Source organism: Cricetulus griseus (assembly GCF_003668045.3).
Source record: "Cricetulus griseus strain 17A/GY chromosome 1 unlocalized genomic scaffold, alternate assembly CriGri-PICRH-1.0 chr1_0, whole genome shotgun sequence".
Lineage (NCBI taxonomy): Eukaryota > Metazoa > Chordata > Mammalia > Rodentia > Cricetidae > Cricetulus > Cricetulus griseus.
Window position 1 is genome coordinate 159707076 of NW_023276806.1, and position 19189 is coordinate 159726264.

Below are 19189 nucleotides of genomic sequence, written 5' to 3' on the forward strand. Positions count from 1 at the left end.
TATCCTATGCCTATCTTCTGACAGTCTGAAAGGCAATCTTGCCTGATTTTTTGGCCCCACCTAAATTTTTATTTTGCAACTTCAAATATGAAAAGATGTTTTCCTTTTCCTTATCTATCTGGATTTAATATACGATTATTATAATAAAACTGCACAGCTGTTTTGAACACACTGGTCCAGTGTTTCAAATTTGTACAAGTGGAGGAACAAGTGCTAAAAAATGAGTAGAAAATAGGTTCATTTTAGTGGTAAATAGACTTGTGTGCAATTATAAAAACTCTGACTGGGAGCTGGGATATGGTAGCTCAAGACCCAGCATTTGAGAGGCAGACAGATAGATCTCTGTGAGTTCAAGGCCAGCTAGTCTACAGTAAGTTCCAGGACAGCAAAATCTATACGGAGAAATCCTGTCTGGGGCGGAGGGGAGGGGCAGTTTGGACACTGAAAGAGAAAAATAATCTTGACATTAATAGAGGTGTTTCTGAAACTCCTACAATATCCAAATACCTCAAGTAATTACAAGTTGTGGTTTTGTGGTCAAGATTCTCATTTTCCAGTTAGACAACGAGACAGCAACATTAAATGAACTCTTCAGTGCATAACTCTTGTCTTCTTATTCTTTACCTAGTCCATGTTTATGCACCAAATAGGAGTTATGTTTAACTTGTTACCAAAGTTTCCTTTTTCTGTTTGTTCTCCAGGGAAGACCTAGTTTTACTTGTACATTTTTCACGAGCATCAAATAGTGGGTGATCTTTCAAGCTTGAACAGCAATAGTTGTATCGCTGAGGAAGGAGTTCTTGTTTCAAACTGTCTGGGTAATGATTTACAGCTATTTTTGGTAATTCTCAAAATGACAGCTCCTTGAATTTTTCTATGTGCAGAAAAATTTGCTGTCCCAGCGTCTTCAGGCCCTGGGAGGTCCATTTCAGTCCTTGGCAGATGGGAACAAAGGAATGCTCTGGATGGAACAGATCTGTCATTATTATCCTGTGATACATGTGAATGTTTGACGAGGTTACCTCCAAATGTCTGTGAGCTCCTGAGGCCTAGGATTTGGGGAACAGAATAACCTATGAGTTGGGTGAAATTATAAGATTTGGACATTCCAAGACTGAACTCGATAAACTGGATTCTTGGCAACAGTTGAGTTCTTGTAAAGAGAATTAGCAATACTTTTCAATATTATTTTCATATAAACCTTGATAAATTGATGCTAAAAGGATTGAAAAGACACAAACAAGGAATAAAAGTAATTACCTTTTAAAATTACAAATGTTATCAGAAAATACAGGCAGTGTTACTGGCTACTGGGATACATAAGCTGGGAGCAGGAGGGAAAAAACAATAAAAGAGGAAGGGAAAGAAAAAGTATATTATTAGGAAATAAGGAAGAACATAGAAAGACTTTTTCTTGGAGGTGAACAAAAGAAAGTGTAGCTAATACATTTCCCAATTAATTCTTTATTTAAAAATCTTTTGTGCCTGCATTATCTACAGGATAAATTCCAGACTCTTGGTGCTGAAATTTAACGAATGCCATGATCATTCTAGACCAAGCCTGTGTCCCTAATGCACACTCTGGTTTATTTATTGACTGTTCTTTGGACATCCCTTTGCAATTCTCATCATCATATTTCCAGTACTACTACTACTTTGCCTGTATTGTGAACCACATGCAGTGCCTGTTGCCCACAAAGGCCAAAAGGTGTTAGATCTCTAGGACTGGAGTTATAGATGGTTGTGCCACCATGGAGGTGCTGGGAGTCAAACGTCTAGAAGAGCAGCCAGTGCTCTGAATCACTGAGCCATCTCCCCAGCAACCACCAACTCTTCATCCCTTCTTAAAGAAAAGAAATGCTGTGGCTTGGGAAATGGTCCTGCAGTTAAAAATGCCTTGGGCTTTTCCAGAGGACCCGAGTTTAGTTCCCAGGTCAGGAAGCTCACAAGCCTGTAACTTCAGCTCTAGGAATCCAGCATCCTTTTCTGGCCTCTGAGGACACCTGAACACATGTGACATATATTCAAATACACACATAAGTGAAAATAAATAGAAAGGTGATGCTTTGTGTACCAAACTCAGTGTACCATAGTGATTGTCCTTTCTAGATCATCAATACATATTCATTGACTGACTGACAAGATTTGTTACCTTTATGCTGAATTGTTTTATAAATGCTGTTTTTCAACAGAAACTTGCAGATTCATATTTATAGACCCCATTCAGATCTACTTTATCAAGTTTCTTGTCTATGCTCACTGTATCAGTATCCTTGGTAATCTTACTAGGTGATACTAATGTTATCAGTGAAATAAAGGCCAAAAATATCTCCTTAAGAATTCTACCAAAGCAGCAGGGTGGTGGTGGCACATGCCTTTAATCCCAGCACTCAGGAGGCAGAGGCAGGCGGATCTCTGTGAGTTCGAGACCAGCCTGGTCTACAAGAGCTAGTTCCAGGACAGCCTCCAAAGCCACAGAGAAACCCTGCCTCGAAAAACAAACAAACAAAAAAGAGTTCTACCAAAGCATCCTTCTCTGGGAAACACACTATGTTAGATGACCCTCAAGGATTCAATTGTGGGGTCAAAAGAAAAGCCCATTAGTTATGCAAAATGTATGCAAAGTCTTAGCAATTTTGGCCCTTTAATTAATTTTCCTTCTAGGAAATACATTTAAGAGAAATAAAGAGTTACACAAATACTTTAGCTACAGGGATATTCACTGTAGTAATGGGTATATCAATAGTTTAAACCTTTGTGATAAGACAGCAGGTGATTGTTCAAAGAAACTGTTACTCATACAAGTGAATGTGTTCCATACAAGAATATTAAAGAAAACATACAGATATTCTTTTTCTTTTTTTTTGGTAGGGTCTGGGAATTGACCCCAGGGGTCTTGCACATGCTAGACACATACCCTACCACAAAGGTACATGTTTCTAACATGTTATATAGAACAAGTCCTTAATTTCGTTTTAAGGAATTAGAAATATATATATATATTCAAATATCGATATTAATATTTTTGAAAAGATAACAAACCTCTAAATTTTCTACAGTAAAGATGCACTGTTTTACACTAAGAATTTTTTTAACTAAGGATATTAAAATTGACTTACATACTTAGCCACTACCATGGAGTTTCTTATTAGGTCATAGATCCTACAGCCAAGAAAAAGTATTGTTTCCTTTGGGGGGAGGGGTTAATCACAAGACACACTAAAAGAATTTTTCCTCGTGCTAGCTAACTTCTTCAAAAAAGTGAACTCATGTCTTCCTGCTAAAAGCAACTGGTGCAAAGAGATGAGGGGAGAATTTCCTCCTAGCGACAGGGCCCATGCTCACAACTCTGACATCACGTGGTTTGTTCTGCAGTTGCACGGGAAGTGTATGTGCAAACACAACACAGTGGGCAGCCACTGTCAACACTGCGCTCCGTTGTACAATGACCGGCCCTGGGAGGCAGCAGACGGCAGGACGGGGGCTCCTAACGAGTGCAGAAGTAAGTATCAACCTCCACTCCTCAAAAGCCTTCTTTGTAGAAGACACTTATCTGTGAATTCCTTCTTATCTCTTGAAACACAATATAAAGTGGTGGGTGACAGAAGCTACACACAAACATACCCACATCACTGCCCAGCATGACTCCAAGCACTGGAAACAGTTAGTTTGTGGAGCTGCCAATAGGACAGAGTGGCCAACGATGGGCTGTCTATTTGCTTGGACACTTGTGGGACCTAAATGCTGTCCTTGAGAACTTGACATGATACAAACATGAGTAGACACAAGCAACTAAGAGTTATAGCATGCGACTGCTCTCATAGCTGTGATGCTGGATGTTAACCAGGAAACAACTCTTTTAAATTAGGTTCACATACCACCTGAGAGAGCAGATGGTGTCAGTCCTGTTTTGGAGATCAGGAAACTGAGGCTCTGTAGGATTAGATGTCTAACCAGTTAGAAAAAGAAGGACTAAGGACTGGATCCCCAGTCTTTGGGGTCCATCAGATACTTTCCCCACTGATCCATCAGACCTGGATTAAAACAGCACGTCAAGGATGGGATTGTTTTACTGGGACTAATTTGGGGTTTGCATTTGAAAAAGGGAAGATAGGGCATGGGAAATGAACCATTTTTCCATTTGCAGTTTACAGTGTTCAGAGTCTGGTCCAATGGTGGCAGGCTGTCATTCAAGTGGGCAGATGTTCTGAGAAACACGTGCCCACAGAAATGTTTCCAGTCCCAAGGCTGTTTTAGGAGGATTTTTAAATCTTGTGTCTACTCATGTTTGTGACATGTCAGGTTCTCAGGGACAGCATTTAGGTCCCCCAAAGTGTCAAAGCAAATAGCATATCCTTGTCCACTCAATCCTATTGGCAGCTTTGAGACTGTTTGTACCATGAATAAAGCTCTAAGAAGTCTCTCCCCATACACAATCTGGAATCAGAATGGATTTGTTCCTAAGAAATACAAAGGGTTTCTTCTAAGCATAAATATCAAACTATCATATGCCTTTTAAAGATATGAGTCTGGGAAAAATATCATGACATGTCGAGGAAACAATGAAAAAATAGCACTAGCATTTTCAAATACAGTTGACTTCCGGGGTAAGGGTGGGGATGTCTGGATTCTTTTCCTAAATCACTTATCAAGAGAATCTAAAGAATTTCTCCTAAATTCCTAGAGTGCCATTCTGGTCCTTTCCATGGAAACCCACTGCATATCTAAATACACAGACACAGAGACGTGTCACTTGGAGCTAAAGACTGATAAGCTTAGAGATGCCATTGAGAAATTATTACATAAGGAGCACCGAGGCCTCCTCTATAAATGGAGGCTTCAGTATCAGACTTCCTTATAGTCACCAAATGACAACAGCTGAGAAATGTCACTCCATAGACAATAACTTAAACCAGGCCTGATGTTCAGACCTGTGATCTCAGTTACTTGGAAGGCTGAGGCAGGAGAATTACAAAGTCAAAGCCTGCCAGGGCTATAAAGTGACTTCAAGGATAGCCTAGGCAAATAAGTGAGACTCTATCTCAAAATAAAGTCAAAAGGTGGGCCAACAATAAGACTCAGCTTGCAAAGATGCTTGCCACCAAGCCTGATGACCTGAGTTCAATCCCCAGGCTCCACACAGTGGAAGGAAGAGAGCACTTCCAGTTCCAGCTGGAACACACATGGTGGAAGGAGAGAACTGATCCCTATAGTTGTTCTTTGATATGCAAACGTGTGCGGTGGTGCCATGACATGTACGTGCACATGCACAAGCACTCATGAAAAGCACCTAGCACATGTTAAACCCAGGGCTTAATCTTAGTTCCACAAGAGAGAGATACTCAGGCTGTGTTCACGGTCCACCAGATGCTTCTTTCTAAGCTCATGGGTGAGCATGAATTATGGTTTGTATCTGCAACATACTTTGTATGTTTCAAATAATGCCCAGAGTCTTAGGTTTTCTCCACTGAGACAAGAGATCCACTGATCCTCAGAAGGTAGCAGGAACAGAAATGGTCAAGTGTCACCATCAAAGAGGAAAACAGGTGACCTCTCAAATATCTTTCCAAAAGAAATGCCAACCTCAGTCTACGGAGTTACCAGAATATCTTTACCTGAATGGACATATCTTCACTTTGATAAATGTTTTAGCTTCTTTTCCTGTTGCTGTGATAAAATACTCTGAAAAAAAAAAAAAGCCATTTAAGGAGTTTATTTTGGCTTATAGTTCGAGGGCACAGCCCATCACAGCAGGGAAGTTTGAGTACAGGAACTTGAATTAGGTGGCCCCATTGCATCCACAGTCAGGAAGCAGGCAATGGGGAATGCATGCTAGTACTCAACTGTTTTCTCCATTTTGTACAATCCAAACTCCATGCCCAAGGATTGGCTGGTCCACAATTATAATGGCTCCTCCCACACCAATTAACATAATGAAGATAATCTCCATTGTTGAGGCCAATTTCCCAAGTGATCTAGAATCTGTCCAGTTAACAATTAACTCTATCCATCACAATGACCTTCATGTATATACTAACACTTTAAAATATCAATATACCATGAAAAACAGAAATCTAGATAAGACGTGTAAAATTAAAGTGGCATCCTGATCAAGGGAAAGCAAGGTATTTCTTAAGATATTCCTGTTTGTATTGCTTTTATTCTCATACTATATCCTCTTCAATAAATTAATAAAATTTAAGTGTAACAATGACTATCTGATTTTAACATCTTAACCATAAAAGAACCTGTTGCAGTGTTTATGTCTCTCCTGTGCTGTTTTACCGCCAGCCTGCAAGTGCAATGGGCATGCCGACACCTGTCACTTCGACATCAACGTGTGGGAGGCGTCAGGGAATCGAAGCGGTGGTGTCTGCAACAACTGTCAGCACAACACTGAAGGACAGCACTGTCAGCGCTGTAAGCTGGGTTTCTACCGTGACCTCAGGAGACCCTTCTCTGCCCCAGATGCTTGCAAAGGTAAGCATGGTACCTAAGGTGATCTATGCAAACAAGACATATCTTACTGTCCTTCCCTTTGCTGGCCCAAGGGAGAAAGCTTATGAAATCCTCAGACAGTACACTTGGAGATATCAGCTAATTTATTACCAACAGGAGCCAAGAATTTTCAAGCTGTTCAGTCAAAACAGTCTAATATTCATGAAGGGAATCTCCCTTTCTCCCCCGACCCCCCCCCCATAAAGAAGTTTCCTTAGCGCCACAAGAGAACATGAGACCTAGCAAGAGCGGTGAAGACGGGGGGGGGGGGGGGGGGGGGGGGGGGGGACACACGTGTAAAGAGCACACAATAGGTGAGAATATGCTGATGGATTTGAGTGCTCACTTGCACTTTGGCTGTACCACCTGAACCATGATCTTGAACACCCTGGAAGAAAAAAAGAAAAAGGCATTTTCATGCCATGATGAATGTATTTCAGTTGATACTGCTCAAGTGTACCCTGTTATCATGACTAATGCAGGGCATAATAATTTTATGATCTCTCTTAAAACACGGGATGCACAGGCTAGGTTCTGCTTCTCTGTTGGCATAGCTCCCAGAAGTTCACTTGGAGAGACTCGATTAAAAGATTAAAAGGTCTGCCTCCGCCGGGCGTTGGTGGCGCACACCTTTAATCCCAGCACTCAGAGATTTTTAATCCGCAGAGGCAGGCAGATCTCTGTGAGTTCGAGGCCAGCCTGGTCTCCAGAGCGAGTGCCAGGATAGGCTCCGAAGCTACACAGAGAAACCCTGTCTTGAAAAACCAAAAAAAAAAAAAAAAAAAAAAAAAAAAGGTCTGCCTCCTGTGTGTTGCATTGCCACATGTGAGTATGAGGCATGCACATGGAGCCAAAGAATTGTACACGAGGATGCAAAGCTTCAATAACACAATGGGATCTGCAAGCCTCTCAACTAGAGGTTATTAGACAAGAGAAACCACATGCCTATCAATGGTGTTTGATGATCATGTCCTTCATTTTTACTGAGGACTCGGGATTCTGGCTTGAAATCAGTGACGTGATGGGATCAATACAATGGGAAACAGCACTCTGGGACATCGCCACCCCACCCCACCCCACCCTGCCCCACCCTGCCCCAGCACCCATTTTAAAAGGAAAAAACAAATTGCTCTTTAAAAATATATCTTAGCCGATTGTGATGGTGCATGCTGGTAGGATTTGCTGAAGGAGGTGGAGGCAGGAGGATCACGAGTTTGAGGCCAGCCTGGGCTAAAAATACATGTTTTGAACTTCAGGGAGCTGGTGAAATCGCCAGATGCAGTTTAGTGGGTTTCTTATGGCAAGCTTCATCTTGTAAACAGTGGAGGGTAGTGGAGCTCATCTTTTCCTTGCAACTCCAGATCTGGATCTGCCTCAGAGTGCAGTGGATTTTGAAGATGCTATTGGGACTAAAACAAAAAATACTTATCTATATGTGCTGACTAAAAGAACTGCATAGAAAATTGCTTCATTATGGAGAATGTGCAATCCAACACCATTTGTATTAGGTGTGTTTAAAGAGGTGGGAATGTACATATGTATATATGCATATCCCATAGTCTCAGACCACTAGTACTAATGTCTAAAAATTGAAGTGTATTACCCAGCAAATAAAAGAGGAAAAGAAAAGGAATTTGTCATTGAGTAACCTAGATAGCTTTCATAGGAAAATAGGCAATATTTTCTAATGTTTATAATGTTTTCTTCAAATATAACACTGTTCAGTGTACCCAATATATTCACTTATTTGTCCATCCATCCATTCATTCCCTGACTATCTATTGAGGGCCTATTATGTCCTGAGAGCTTAGGAAGCTTCAGGGAACAAAACAGAAATCCTTACCTGGGAGGATATATATTCTAGTACAAGAGACAAGCAGTAAATATGATTGATAAATATGTAATGTCAATGGGCTGGAGAGATGGCTCAGCCATTAACAGGCTAGGCTCACAACCAAACATATAAGAAGGTACTAAGTGCTGGCATTATCAAAACAGGAAAAATAGATCATGGATAGAGTAGGATGGAGAATGCCACACAGTACAGCAGGAAGAGGAATGGCAAAGTGTGATATCAAACAAGACATGAAGGGAGGGTGGGTCTCATGATTGGATAGGTAAGATGAGCTGAGATTTGAAGACAACAAGAAAGGTCTAGACAGAGGTGATACCTAAAGCAAGTATTCCAAGACAGGAAGGTGCCTACTCCGTCCAAAGAGAATCATGGAGGTCAATGTGGCTGCGTTAGAACAGGAGCTGGGGAGTGGTGGAAGGTGAGACTAGACAAGTGGCTTGGGCAGGGGATGATCTACATGTGTCTGTGGACAACTGTGCAAGCACTTCTGTAACACACCTTCTACAAGTCCTAATAGGTCTTAATAATAAAAACCCCAGAGTCAGATATTAAAGGGTAAAAGCTGAAAGATCAGAGAAGCAGACAGCTCCTAGAGCTCTTACCTCTACAAAATCTTCAGTTGAAAAGAGACCAAGTTCCTGTCTCCTCCCACCTATATTCCTCTCTCTACCCAGTCATCTCACTTCCTGTCTGTCTGTACAGACCTCCAGACCTCTATGCTGAGCTACTAGCTAGCTCTGCCCTCTGATCTTCAGGCAAGCTTTATTGGTTATGCAAACAAGATATCACCACACACTTCAGCTTTGACTCAGATAAAAATGATGAGCCATGCAGTGACAGAGCAGAGAAGGTGGCTTTGTTTCAAAGGACGGTTCTTGTATTATACAAGGGTGACTTCCATCATATTTGTACTTCTCTCGTTTGATTTCAGTGAAAACTAACAAACTAGTGATCTCCCAAATGTTACCCCTGGGGAGTACCAGCAGTGTCAACAGGGAAACGTTAGATGTGCAAATACTTAGGCACCAACAAAGACCCACAAATTCAGAAAGTCTGTTGATGGGACTCTCAAATCTGAGTTTTAACAAATCCTCCAGGTCACAGGTCACGCTGTACTCCCCTCCCCCATAATTGTATATTGGTTAAAACAATCTCAATCTCTGACCTTTCACTAATATTTGAGCATCATTATGGGATTGCAAATAGTCAGTCATTTCCATTAGAGAGAAGGCCAAACGGAACCAGTGAAAGAAATTCAGGAAGGTTCTTGGTGTTGTCTAGATTTTAGAGAGCCCTGACTGCCATCTTAAACATGCTGATGTTCACTGAGAAGGACGTAGTGTTGCATACCTTTAACCTCAGCACTTGGGAAGCAGACAGAGGCAGGCGGATCTCTGTAAGTTTGAAGTCATCCTGGTCTACATAGTGAGTTCCAGGACAGCCAGAGCTATATAATGAGAACTTATCTTAAAAAAAAAAAAAAATAGAAAAAAAAGTTGATGTTTAGTTTCCAGAACACAGGAAGCCATTGCAAAAATTTAATTAGTAAAGTATTACATATTTGCAATGTATTATTGCAATGTATATGTAATGTATAATTGGTTCATTTTAAGGCATTATATAGTATTCACTGACTTATTTTAAAAAACGTCTCTCTGTGTGTATGTGTCTGAGTGTGGGCACGTGTGCATGTATGAGGGTCAAAGGACAACTTTCAGGGGTTAGTTCTTGTTGTCCTTGATGAGGCAGGGCCTGTCTTGCTTCTGTTGTTGTACTTCAGGCTAGTTGGCCCACAAGCATCCAACAGATTTCACTCTTCCCGTCTCTACCTCTCTTCTCACTATAGGAATGCCAGGATTGCAAATGTGCTCTACCTCATCTATACTGTTTTAAAAGATTTTATCTTATTTTTAATTCTGTGGATATATGTCTCTGTGTGTCTATGTGCACAGCAATGCAAGTGCCCCCAGGGACCAGAAGAGGGCATCAGATCCCTCTGAGATGAGGATAGGTTGGTTGAACCACCAAAGGTGGGTCCCGAGAACCAGATTCAAGTCCTCTGCTAGAGCAACAAGCACTCTTAATTGCCAAGCCATTTTTTCCAGCTTCTACCCCCTCCTGACCCTATTTTTTATTTTGTTTTTTTGTTTGTTTTTTAATTATGGGTCCCAGGGATCAAGTTCAAGTAGTCAGGCTTGCATGTCAAGAACTTTCACCCTCTAAACTATCTCTCTGGCCCTTACCATTTTTTTTTTTTAAATTTTGTTTCAATTTTACAAAATAAAAAGACAAAAAAGGATTCACAAAGGATTAAAACAGGCGAAACTCATTTTTGAATGAGTCTGACCAATAGAAAAAGGAAAAGGGAAAATGTTTACCAGCAGAACTGGAGCCATAATGAATACCTCCCATTTTTGTTTTTGTTTTATTTTGGTTTTTGCTACTGTTCTGTGACACGCTAGGATTCATATGCTTGCCAAATGTCAAAAGGCTGTTCTAATAAAAATAAAAATAAAAAAGCTCTAGCTTTTCAAGACCTAAAATACACACAGTCCAGAGGTTTATAAGAAGGGTATAAAAGAAGAAACTATAAAATAACAACAACAACAACAACAAAGGAGCCCTTGTAACTGGTCAGGAAACCAACAATGTCCCAATGAAAACTATTAATACCAGATTAAAACATTCTCGAAACAAAACTAAACAAAACTAAACAAAACCACAAATGGCATTTGTCAGATTGAGTTCTTCAACCCCTTAAGCTATCCTGAGATACACTTCCCTCTGGGCTACTGAAAGATCAAACTACGAAACTACTATAATAAGCCATATTTCAGATCATGCCTAGTCAGCAAACATGTGTGCTTGGTTAGTGTACCATGGAGGGGAATTCTGAAAATGATTGATACTAGTCTGGCATTTAAGATGGTATTCAGGAGGTGGATGAGGTAATAGGAAAACCTGTCTTTTCTTCTTCTTCTTCTTCTTCTTCTTCTTCTTCTTTCTTCTTCCTTCTTCTTCTTCTTCCTTCTTCTTCTTTTTCTTCTTCTTCTTCTTCTTCTTCTTCTTCTTCTTCTTCTTCTTCTTCTTCTTCTTCTTCTTCTTCTTCTTCTTCTTCTTTTAGCCTATGCTTGTTACTAACTAGCTCTTGTTTTCTTTTTTCCTCCATTTTTTATTTAAATTAGAAACAAGATTGTTTTACATGTCAATCCCAGTTCCCTCTCCCTCCCCTCCTCCCCTGCCCCCCACTAACACCCTACCTATCCCATACCATTTCTGCTCCCCAGGGAGAGTGAGGTCTTCCATGGGGGGGGGGTCTTCAGAGTCTGTCATATCCTTTGGGATAGGGCCTAGGCCCACCCCCGTTTGTCTAGGCTGAGGGAGTATCCCTCTATATGAAATGGGCTCCCAAAGTCCATTCCTATCCTAGGGATAAGTACTGATCTACTACAAGAGGCCGCATATGTTTCCAAGGCCTCCTCACTGACACCATATTCATAGGGTCTGGATCAGTTCCATGCTGGTTTCCCAGTGATCAGTCTGGGGACCAAGAGCTCCCCGTTGTTCAGGTCAGCTGTTTCTGTGGGTTTCACCAGCCTGGTGTTGTCCACTTTGCTCATCACTTCTTCTCTGCAACTGGATTCCAGTTCAGTTCAGTGATTAGCTGTGGGTGTCTGCTTCTACTTCCACCAGCTGCTGGATGAAGGCTCTAGGATGTCATATAAGTTAGTCATCAATCTCATTATCAGGAGAGGGCATTTAAGGTAGTCTCTCCACTGTTGCTTAGATGGTTAGTTGATGTCATCCTTGTAAAGAGAAAGCCTGTCTTTTTCTTCTCTACATAGTCCCTGCACTGTGGAATAGACAGTTCCATTTATCTCAGGAATATTCCAGGGCACAGACATCCATGTCCACTTTCTTTCAGAATACATGTCTAGTTTTTGATTTCCCTGTGTGCCCTCTTCAACTATTAGCTCTGATGACAAAGCTGATGACACACAAGGTCTGTTGTGTATGTGATGTACAGACTCATATGAAGTGCCTTTATAGAGAATCACTATAATTAGGAGCCTTCTCTCCATCAGTTTTTAATTTCATGGAACGAAGAATCAAAAACCAGGTTGATTTAAAAGAAGAAAAACCAAACTATTTCCATGTGTGGTTCCATCAACAGCATGTACGGTCTTACTCAGATTAACAATTTTACTGTTTTTGTTCTACTGAGGCAGAAGAGTAACCTGCCCCCAGTGTGTGGTCCAGACACCAATCTCATTGGTATCCTCTGGTAGCTGCTGAGAAACGCTGAACCCCTGATCCCAGCCCAGGTGAAGTCAAAACTTCACTCTGACAACTCCTCATGTGGCTCTATTGTATTAGGGGTTGAGAGTGCTGCAAAATGCCTTCCAATGAAGATTAAAAGTATGTATGTACTTTCTAGAGTTAAACTGTTTAAACTAGTTAGCAGAATATCTACTTAAACCAGCATTTGAATCAACCAAAGATTTTTATCTCTGTTTGTGTGCTTATAAAGTTAGAATTTTAAAATAAATTTTAAGAAGTTTACTAAGAGAGAAAAACAGAAATCTAGATAGATGTGTTTGATCTTCAACAGAACTCTAATTCCATGAAGGGTTAGTAGAAATTACAAGGGAGTTTTCCTATGGCCGTCAATTTAGAAGTGAGTTGACTAAAGTTTTCTTTACCCCGAGATTCCTCAAGGCCCAATTTGCTGCTGTTGACTATAAATCTTTTGTATAGTGGCTGTATCTATGTGCAGGCTTCACTTAAAGACATTTATTGTCCCCTCTCCAGGCACTGTGTCAAGCACCAGGTCTGTAAGATGTCAGGGTCTTCCTGAAAAGGCTTTACATGCTCGATGGGAAGAAACTTAGAGGAACAGAACCCTTCAATACAGTAAAGTGGCAGTGACATGATGAGCGGGCGAGCACTAAGTGGTCAGCACTCTCTGTTCACTCTCCAACGAGCTGAATGTGAACTCATTGAACTTTCTCAAAGTGCTTTGATATGGTACCATTATGATCTCTGTGTTGTGGGAGGAATGATACACTGTGTGCCCTGGGGAGAGGGTGGGAATAGAATGAGGACAGTTTGAGGACTTTGTTTTTTCCTCTGAAATTATTGTCCTACTTCCAACACTGATGAGTGCCTCTATGGCCTTGAATGCGTTAGGCTAAAGAATGAAGTGAATTGATGGTATCCCTCCTTATAGCAGCTCCCATGCATTTAGTAGGATGTCACCTGGTAACCTTAGCTCACTGGCAAACAGAGTAACATTAACACTGGGAGTCAGTTCTCAGGTTGCTAACTTCCTGCACAATAACCAAGGACTGTTGGCCCCATTAGTGTTCTCAATGGTATTGTGCCTCTCTCTGTCTTGGTGTGTTAAATGGAATGGTCCTTTTATGCATACTTTGATGTCACAGCTCCATCAAACTTGAACAAACATGGCCCTGCACCAAATCTACTGTCAATATATTAATTCCTATGAGCAATTAAATCACCTGTTTTCACTTCCTCTTTATTTTAGCCTTACCCAGTCTACTGTGGGACTGTCCACCACACATTTCCAGGCCAAGGGATTACTTCTGAGGATTCTTGGGATGTTGTTTGTTTATTTAAGACAAGTGGAGATCATTGAAACTGAATTTATTTACACAAGGAAGGAAAAGAAGTGTTTTTAAAAGACAGTGCATTTAAGGTCTCTACACACAAGGGAAAACGTGAGTCTCCCAGCTGAATTTAGGGCTAAGAACAGAAACAGACTCAAACTAAGTGGTTGCTAAGGGCAGAGAGGAAGGGGGAGGTCTCTCTCTCTCTCTCTCTGAGCTGAGCTACTCTGAGTGTCAGTGTACTTCTGAAGGAACATAGTTTCTTTCAGAGAAACCCATTTGAAACTCTCCACTCTCTAATGTGACTATATCCTATGCTGGTTTGGCTATGGCAGATGTATTAAAAATGGGAGAATAAGCCACATGGCACCCAGTGGTGTACTGTCTTTTGTAGGTGGTTGTTTTACTCTTTTGACTCTTTGCTCTTTACTCTTTGCAGGGGCCTGCCACCCAGTTTCTGCCAAAATACATGGAGGCTTATTCTTTCTTATGAATGCCCAGCCTTAGTTTGGCTTGTTTCTTGCCAGCTTTTCTTAAATTATCTCATCTACCTTTTTCTCTGGGCTTTTATCTTTCTTTGTTCTATATACCTTTCTTTACTTCTTACTCTGAGGCATGCTGTGTGGCTGACCTCTGCTGTCCTCTCTCCTTCCTTTCTCAGTCCTCAATCTTTTCTTCCCAGATTTCTCCTATTTATTCTCCCTGCCTTCTGGCTCCACCTATTTCTCTCCCCTCCCAAGCTATTGGCCATTCAGCTCTTATTAGACCAATCAGGTATTTTAGACAGGCAAAGTAACACAGCTTTACAGATTTAAACAAACGCAACATAAAAGAATGCAACACATCTTTGTGTCATTAAACAAATGTTCCACAGCATAAACAAATATAACACATCTTGAATTAATATTCAACAACAGTCTTTCAGTGGGGTGGAGATAGAGTCCTAATTTGTAGCATTTTTCATTTCTATGGTTTTAATGTTCCACCTTAGCCTGTTTCAAGCTACCAGATTTTGAGGGTGGGGGATATTGAAGAGTGACTCACAGGCCAGGCAAGCACTCTACCATGGAGCTACATCTGAAGCCCCTAATGTTTTTCATTAGGAAACCAAACAGGTGACAAACGTAAGTGGGATGTTTATCTACTTTGCACATAGTCTAGCCACCTTCACAGCCCACTTTCATAAGTGCAAGCACACTCTCTATGCTCATCGGGTGTGGATCAGAATCACTTGGGAGCTCTTGCTGAACATAAAGACTGAGATCTCCTGACTCAGAAACCCCAGCAGAGAAGTGACCGCAACCCACACTTTTTTACAAGCATCCTTGGTGATCCCAATTTAGCCTTTCAGACTCCTGCTGGCCTCTGAGGACCACTGTATACACAGTCCTATTTCCTGGGGTGTGATATCTTCACTTCCACCTTGGAATGAAAGACTCTGTAATATGATCTTCTTGCTGAGGTAAGCATGCCTCTGGCAGGAAATCCTAGAGCATTTCTAGGTATGCTTTTTCTAACTCACACACACACACACATAATATGCTGGGGAGCATCCGTGTCCGATGTCTTCTCCCAGGTAAGATGGTTAGCATAGAACCTGCTTTTCTCCAAGATAATCTGTGAAAACATTCTAAGATGTCTGCTTTCTATATAACTATTTCAGAATATTCATCTGGAAACTCCAATCATAGCACTTCTTATTCATAGTATATATGGATTTCATGTGTGAGAGTGTGCATGTGTGTGATTTTTTGTTTTGTTTTGTTTTGTTTTTCGGGACAGGGTTTCTCTGTGTAGCTTTGGCTGTCTGGAACTCACTACATAGACCTGGCTGGCCTCAAACTCACAGAGATCTACCTACCTCTGCCTCCCAAGTGCTGGGACTAAAGGCATGAACCACCATAGCTGCGTTGTGTGTGTGATTCTTTAAAGCATTTAGTTTTGCTCCATAATGACCTATTTTGGAACAGTCCAGCATTGGAATACTGTAGGCTTGTTATTGTGTTGGCATTGAAATCCAATTCCTCCCAGATTTTCTCCTTCCCCATCCCTTCTTTTCAACACTAACGGATTTATAAAGTGTTGTGTAGGTGGAAGATTGAGAGGGCATGGACTACTGACAGCCACTCTGTGATGCTTCTATACAAACTTTCCTCACTTCCCAGAGCAGGTTCAAAACAGATGTCTGAACACATGCCTGGCAGAACAGCGTTAGCTCTTTCTCGGGACACACCCACTTAGTTCCTTTACAGTGAATTTTTTAATGTCAAGAAACACACTTTTAACCACTGCATAGTCTTCTCAATATGTAAAGAAAAGCAACTGCTGGAAACAGTAAAATACTGAGCAGCCACCTCCGGGAAGGTCAGCACCCTCCCTTCAGAATAAGTTCAGTCAATTGCCTTTTAGGAGCACATGAATAAAAATAAACTTATTCTCCTCCTCCCTGAACCCCAAATCAAGTGTTTACTAAGATCCTATCTGGCTCCTTAGTTTTACACACACACACACACACACACACACACACACACACACACACACGCCATAAGTTTGGAAGTGTTGAATATTAGTAAATTCTCTGCAGTGTCTCTCAAACAGAAGGTAAAGTTCATTGAATAAATAAATCAGATATGCCATTTTACACTTGATAAAGATGATAAACATTAAATAAGCACTAAACCAAAAGTTTTTATAGATAACCAAAAAGTAGAGGGGGATTCGGAGTGGTGATTTTAAAACAAGTTATTGCCCTAGAACAAAGAGGTATAATTAGAGATAATTGCATGCAAGAAAAGAAAAGAATTTCAGATTGATTCATGTGGGAGCGATTGCTTTCAGTGAAAGGCATTATTTTGGGTGGAGAATGTCTCCTGCAGAGTTATAGTACTTTTATTACAGGTAGTAAATAATAAAACTGGACTAGATGAAGCATTAAATGTAAGGAATAACTGTGACCAAGTGACTTGGCATAACTGACTTACTTTGGCCATTTGCATTTTCTACAGGCTTATTTGGAGTCTTGTTTGCTTTATTTTTCTTTTTCCAGTATCTCAATATTACATACAACAGTGCTAAGAAACTATAAAACCTATAAAAGAAGTAATGTGGCCCTGTTGGCGGGTTCACCAAAACAGAAAATCATTCCATGCTTATAGACAACTAGCATCCTTCCTTCCTTCCTTCCTTCCTTCCTTCCTTCCTTCATCCAGCAAAGGCCTGGGCTTTACTGGATATAAATATAGGAAGATGTGGACCTTACCTTGTAGACCTCACACTGTACTACAGAATGACATTGAGGCAGTGAGAGACTACTAAAGACCAAAGACCATAAGTCATTAAGAAATACTAGATAACATCATTCATTCATTAAAATAAAATTCCAAACAAGGGGCTGGAGAGATGACTCAGCAGTTAAGAGCACTGGCTGCTCTTCCAGAGGACCCAAGTTTGGTTCCCAGCACCAACATGGCAACTTACAACCACCTGCAACTCTAGCTCCTGGGAATCTGATGCCTTTTTCTAGCCTCTGTGGGCACTTACACACACACACACACACACAAATAATAATAATAATAATAATAATAATAATAATAATAATAATAAATCTTAAAAACAATAATAATAGTAGTAGCAATAATAATAATAAAACAGCTTACTCAATACCTAACAAGTGCCAAGCCTACTCTACTTGTTACATATACAGTAAAATGGAACCTCTGCCTCACTGGAAACAGATCACACAGTAATTTCCCCCATGTAAATATAGAATTAAAAACTGTAAAAGTGTTAGAAAGAGAAACAAACACCATGACAGATTATAGCCCAGACTCATCATCTCAGCTCAGAAACAACACATGCAGTCAGTAAGGAACAGGGCTTCTTTCTCTAAGAAAAAGGTGCCTTCAAGATGACCCCACTCCTGGCAAGGAGGCAAGCAAGATGGTGACTGAGTAAGAACAGGAATACAGGGGGCTGAATAGGTGGCATTTCTCTTAAAAGTATGATATGGACAATAGTAATGACTATGGTATATGACAGAACCAAATGCTTCAAAGTCAAGGAAAGTACATAAAACCCTATCCAGAAGTTTTCTAGTAAGTTAAATTCATCTGTGTATGCAGAAGCACTTTCTTCAGTTTCACAATCTGAGATTGTAACTTTTTTTAAGCATATAAGATCTCTTAGATATGTCCAGGAATAAATAGAAACTGGCATGGTTACAATTGGTAAACAGGAAAGGAATGATACAAAACAAAAGTCTGACTATCAGCCACAGTCATGGATTAAAAATAATGGTCATGACATTAGTATTTATTTATTATACATTTAAATTTTCACCAAAGGCAGATAGGAAATATAAATTACCTTCCATTTCCTGTTTAAGACATCAAATAAAAGCATTTTGTTTTGTTCTGTTTTGTTTTTCGAGACAGGGTTTCTCTGTGTAGCTTTGGCTGTCTGGAACTCACTCCATAGACCTGGATGGCCTTGAACTCACAGAGATCCACCTGCCTCTGCCTCCCGAGTGCTGGGATTAAAGGCATGTGCCACCAATGCCCAGCCAAAAAGCATATCTTAAGTGTGATGGATTTTCCTGTGCCATGTGACACATCTAACTCCTGAGAATAAATTTCAGTAAATTAAAGGCACATGTTAATTTGAATTACTTATTAAATTTATTCAAGCATGATTTGGTTTGAAAAAGGTATGTCTGAAGAACATATTGAATATTATAGGGAAGCTAAAAATAAAACCAAATAAAATGTATTTATCATTTCAAGGATCAACAGGAAAATGTTCCCTAGGTGCTATCTTGCCTTTTACATGGTGAGATTAATTTACATTATTCTTGGTTTCATGGCTATTCATCCACTGACAAAACTGGTTGTTTCTGTTGCTGTTCACCTACTATCAAACAGAGATGATAGCAGATGGAAGGAATAAACAGTGACCCTCAGAAAGATAGAAGGGCTCCTTTTAGCTACTACTTAACTTGGCACTTCATACATCTGTAACAGCTTATACTATCTCCTCTCTGCTTGAAGCTGCATTTCAAACTCATCTCCCTCAAGTCCCCATTCCCTCTATGAACTTCAGCAGCTGCTGGCAGCTTCTGAAGTTCCCCATCAGAAGTCGGAGAGGGCCTTGGGCTTTCCAGGAGAAAACAATGCTGGGAGCCTGGGCGGCGCTGCCAAGGGAGTGGCCA

At 40.6% G+C, this 19189-nt stretch overlaps 1 protein-coding gene across 2 annotated transcripts in view; it reads left to right on the forward strand.

The window, feature by feature from the left end:
• Ntn4 (netrin 4) overlaps positions 1–19189 on the forward strand; it is a 102446-nt gene that overhangs the window by 59403 nt on the left and 23854 nt on the right. For both annotated transcript variants that reach the window (XM_027392640.2, XM_027392639.2), the window contains exons 4-5: positions 3376–3502; positions 6292–6480. In XM_027392640.2, coding sequence (XP_027248441.1) covers positions 3376–3502; positions 6292–6480 — 316 coding nt within the window. The remainder of the gene's footprint in view (positions 1–3375; positions 3503–6291; positions 6481–19189) is intronic.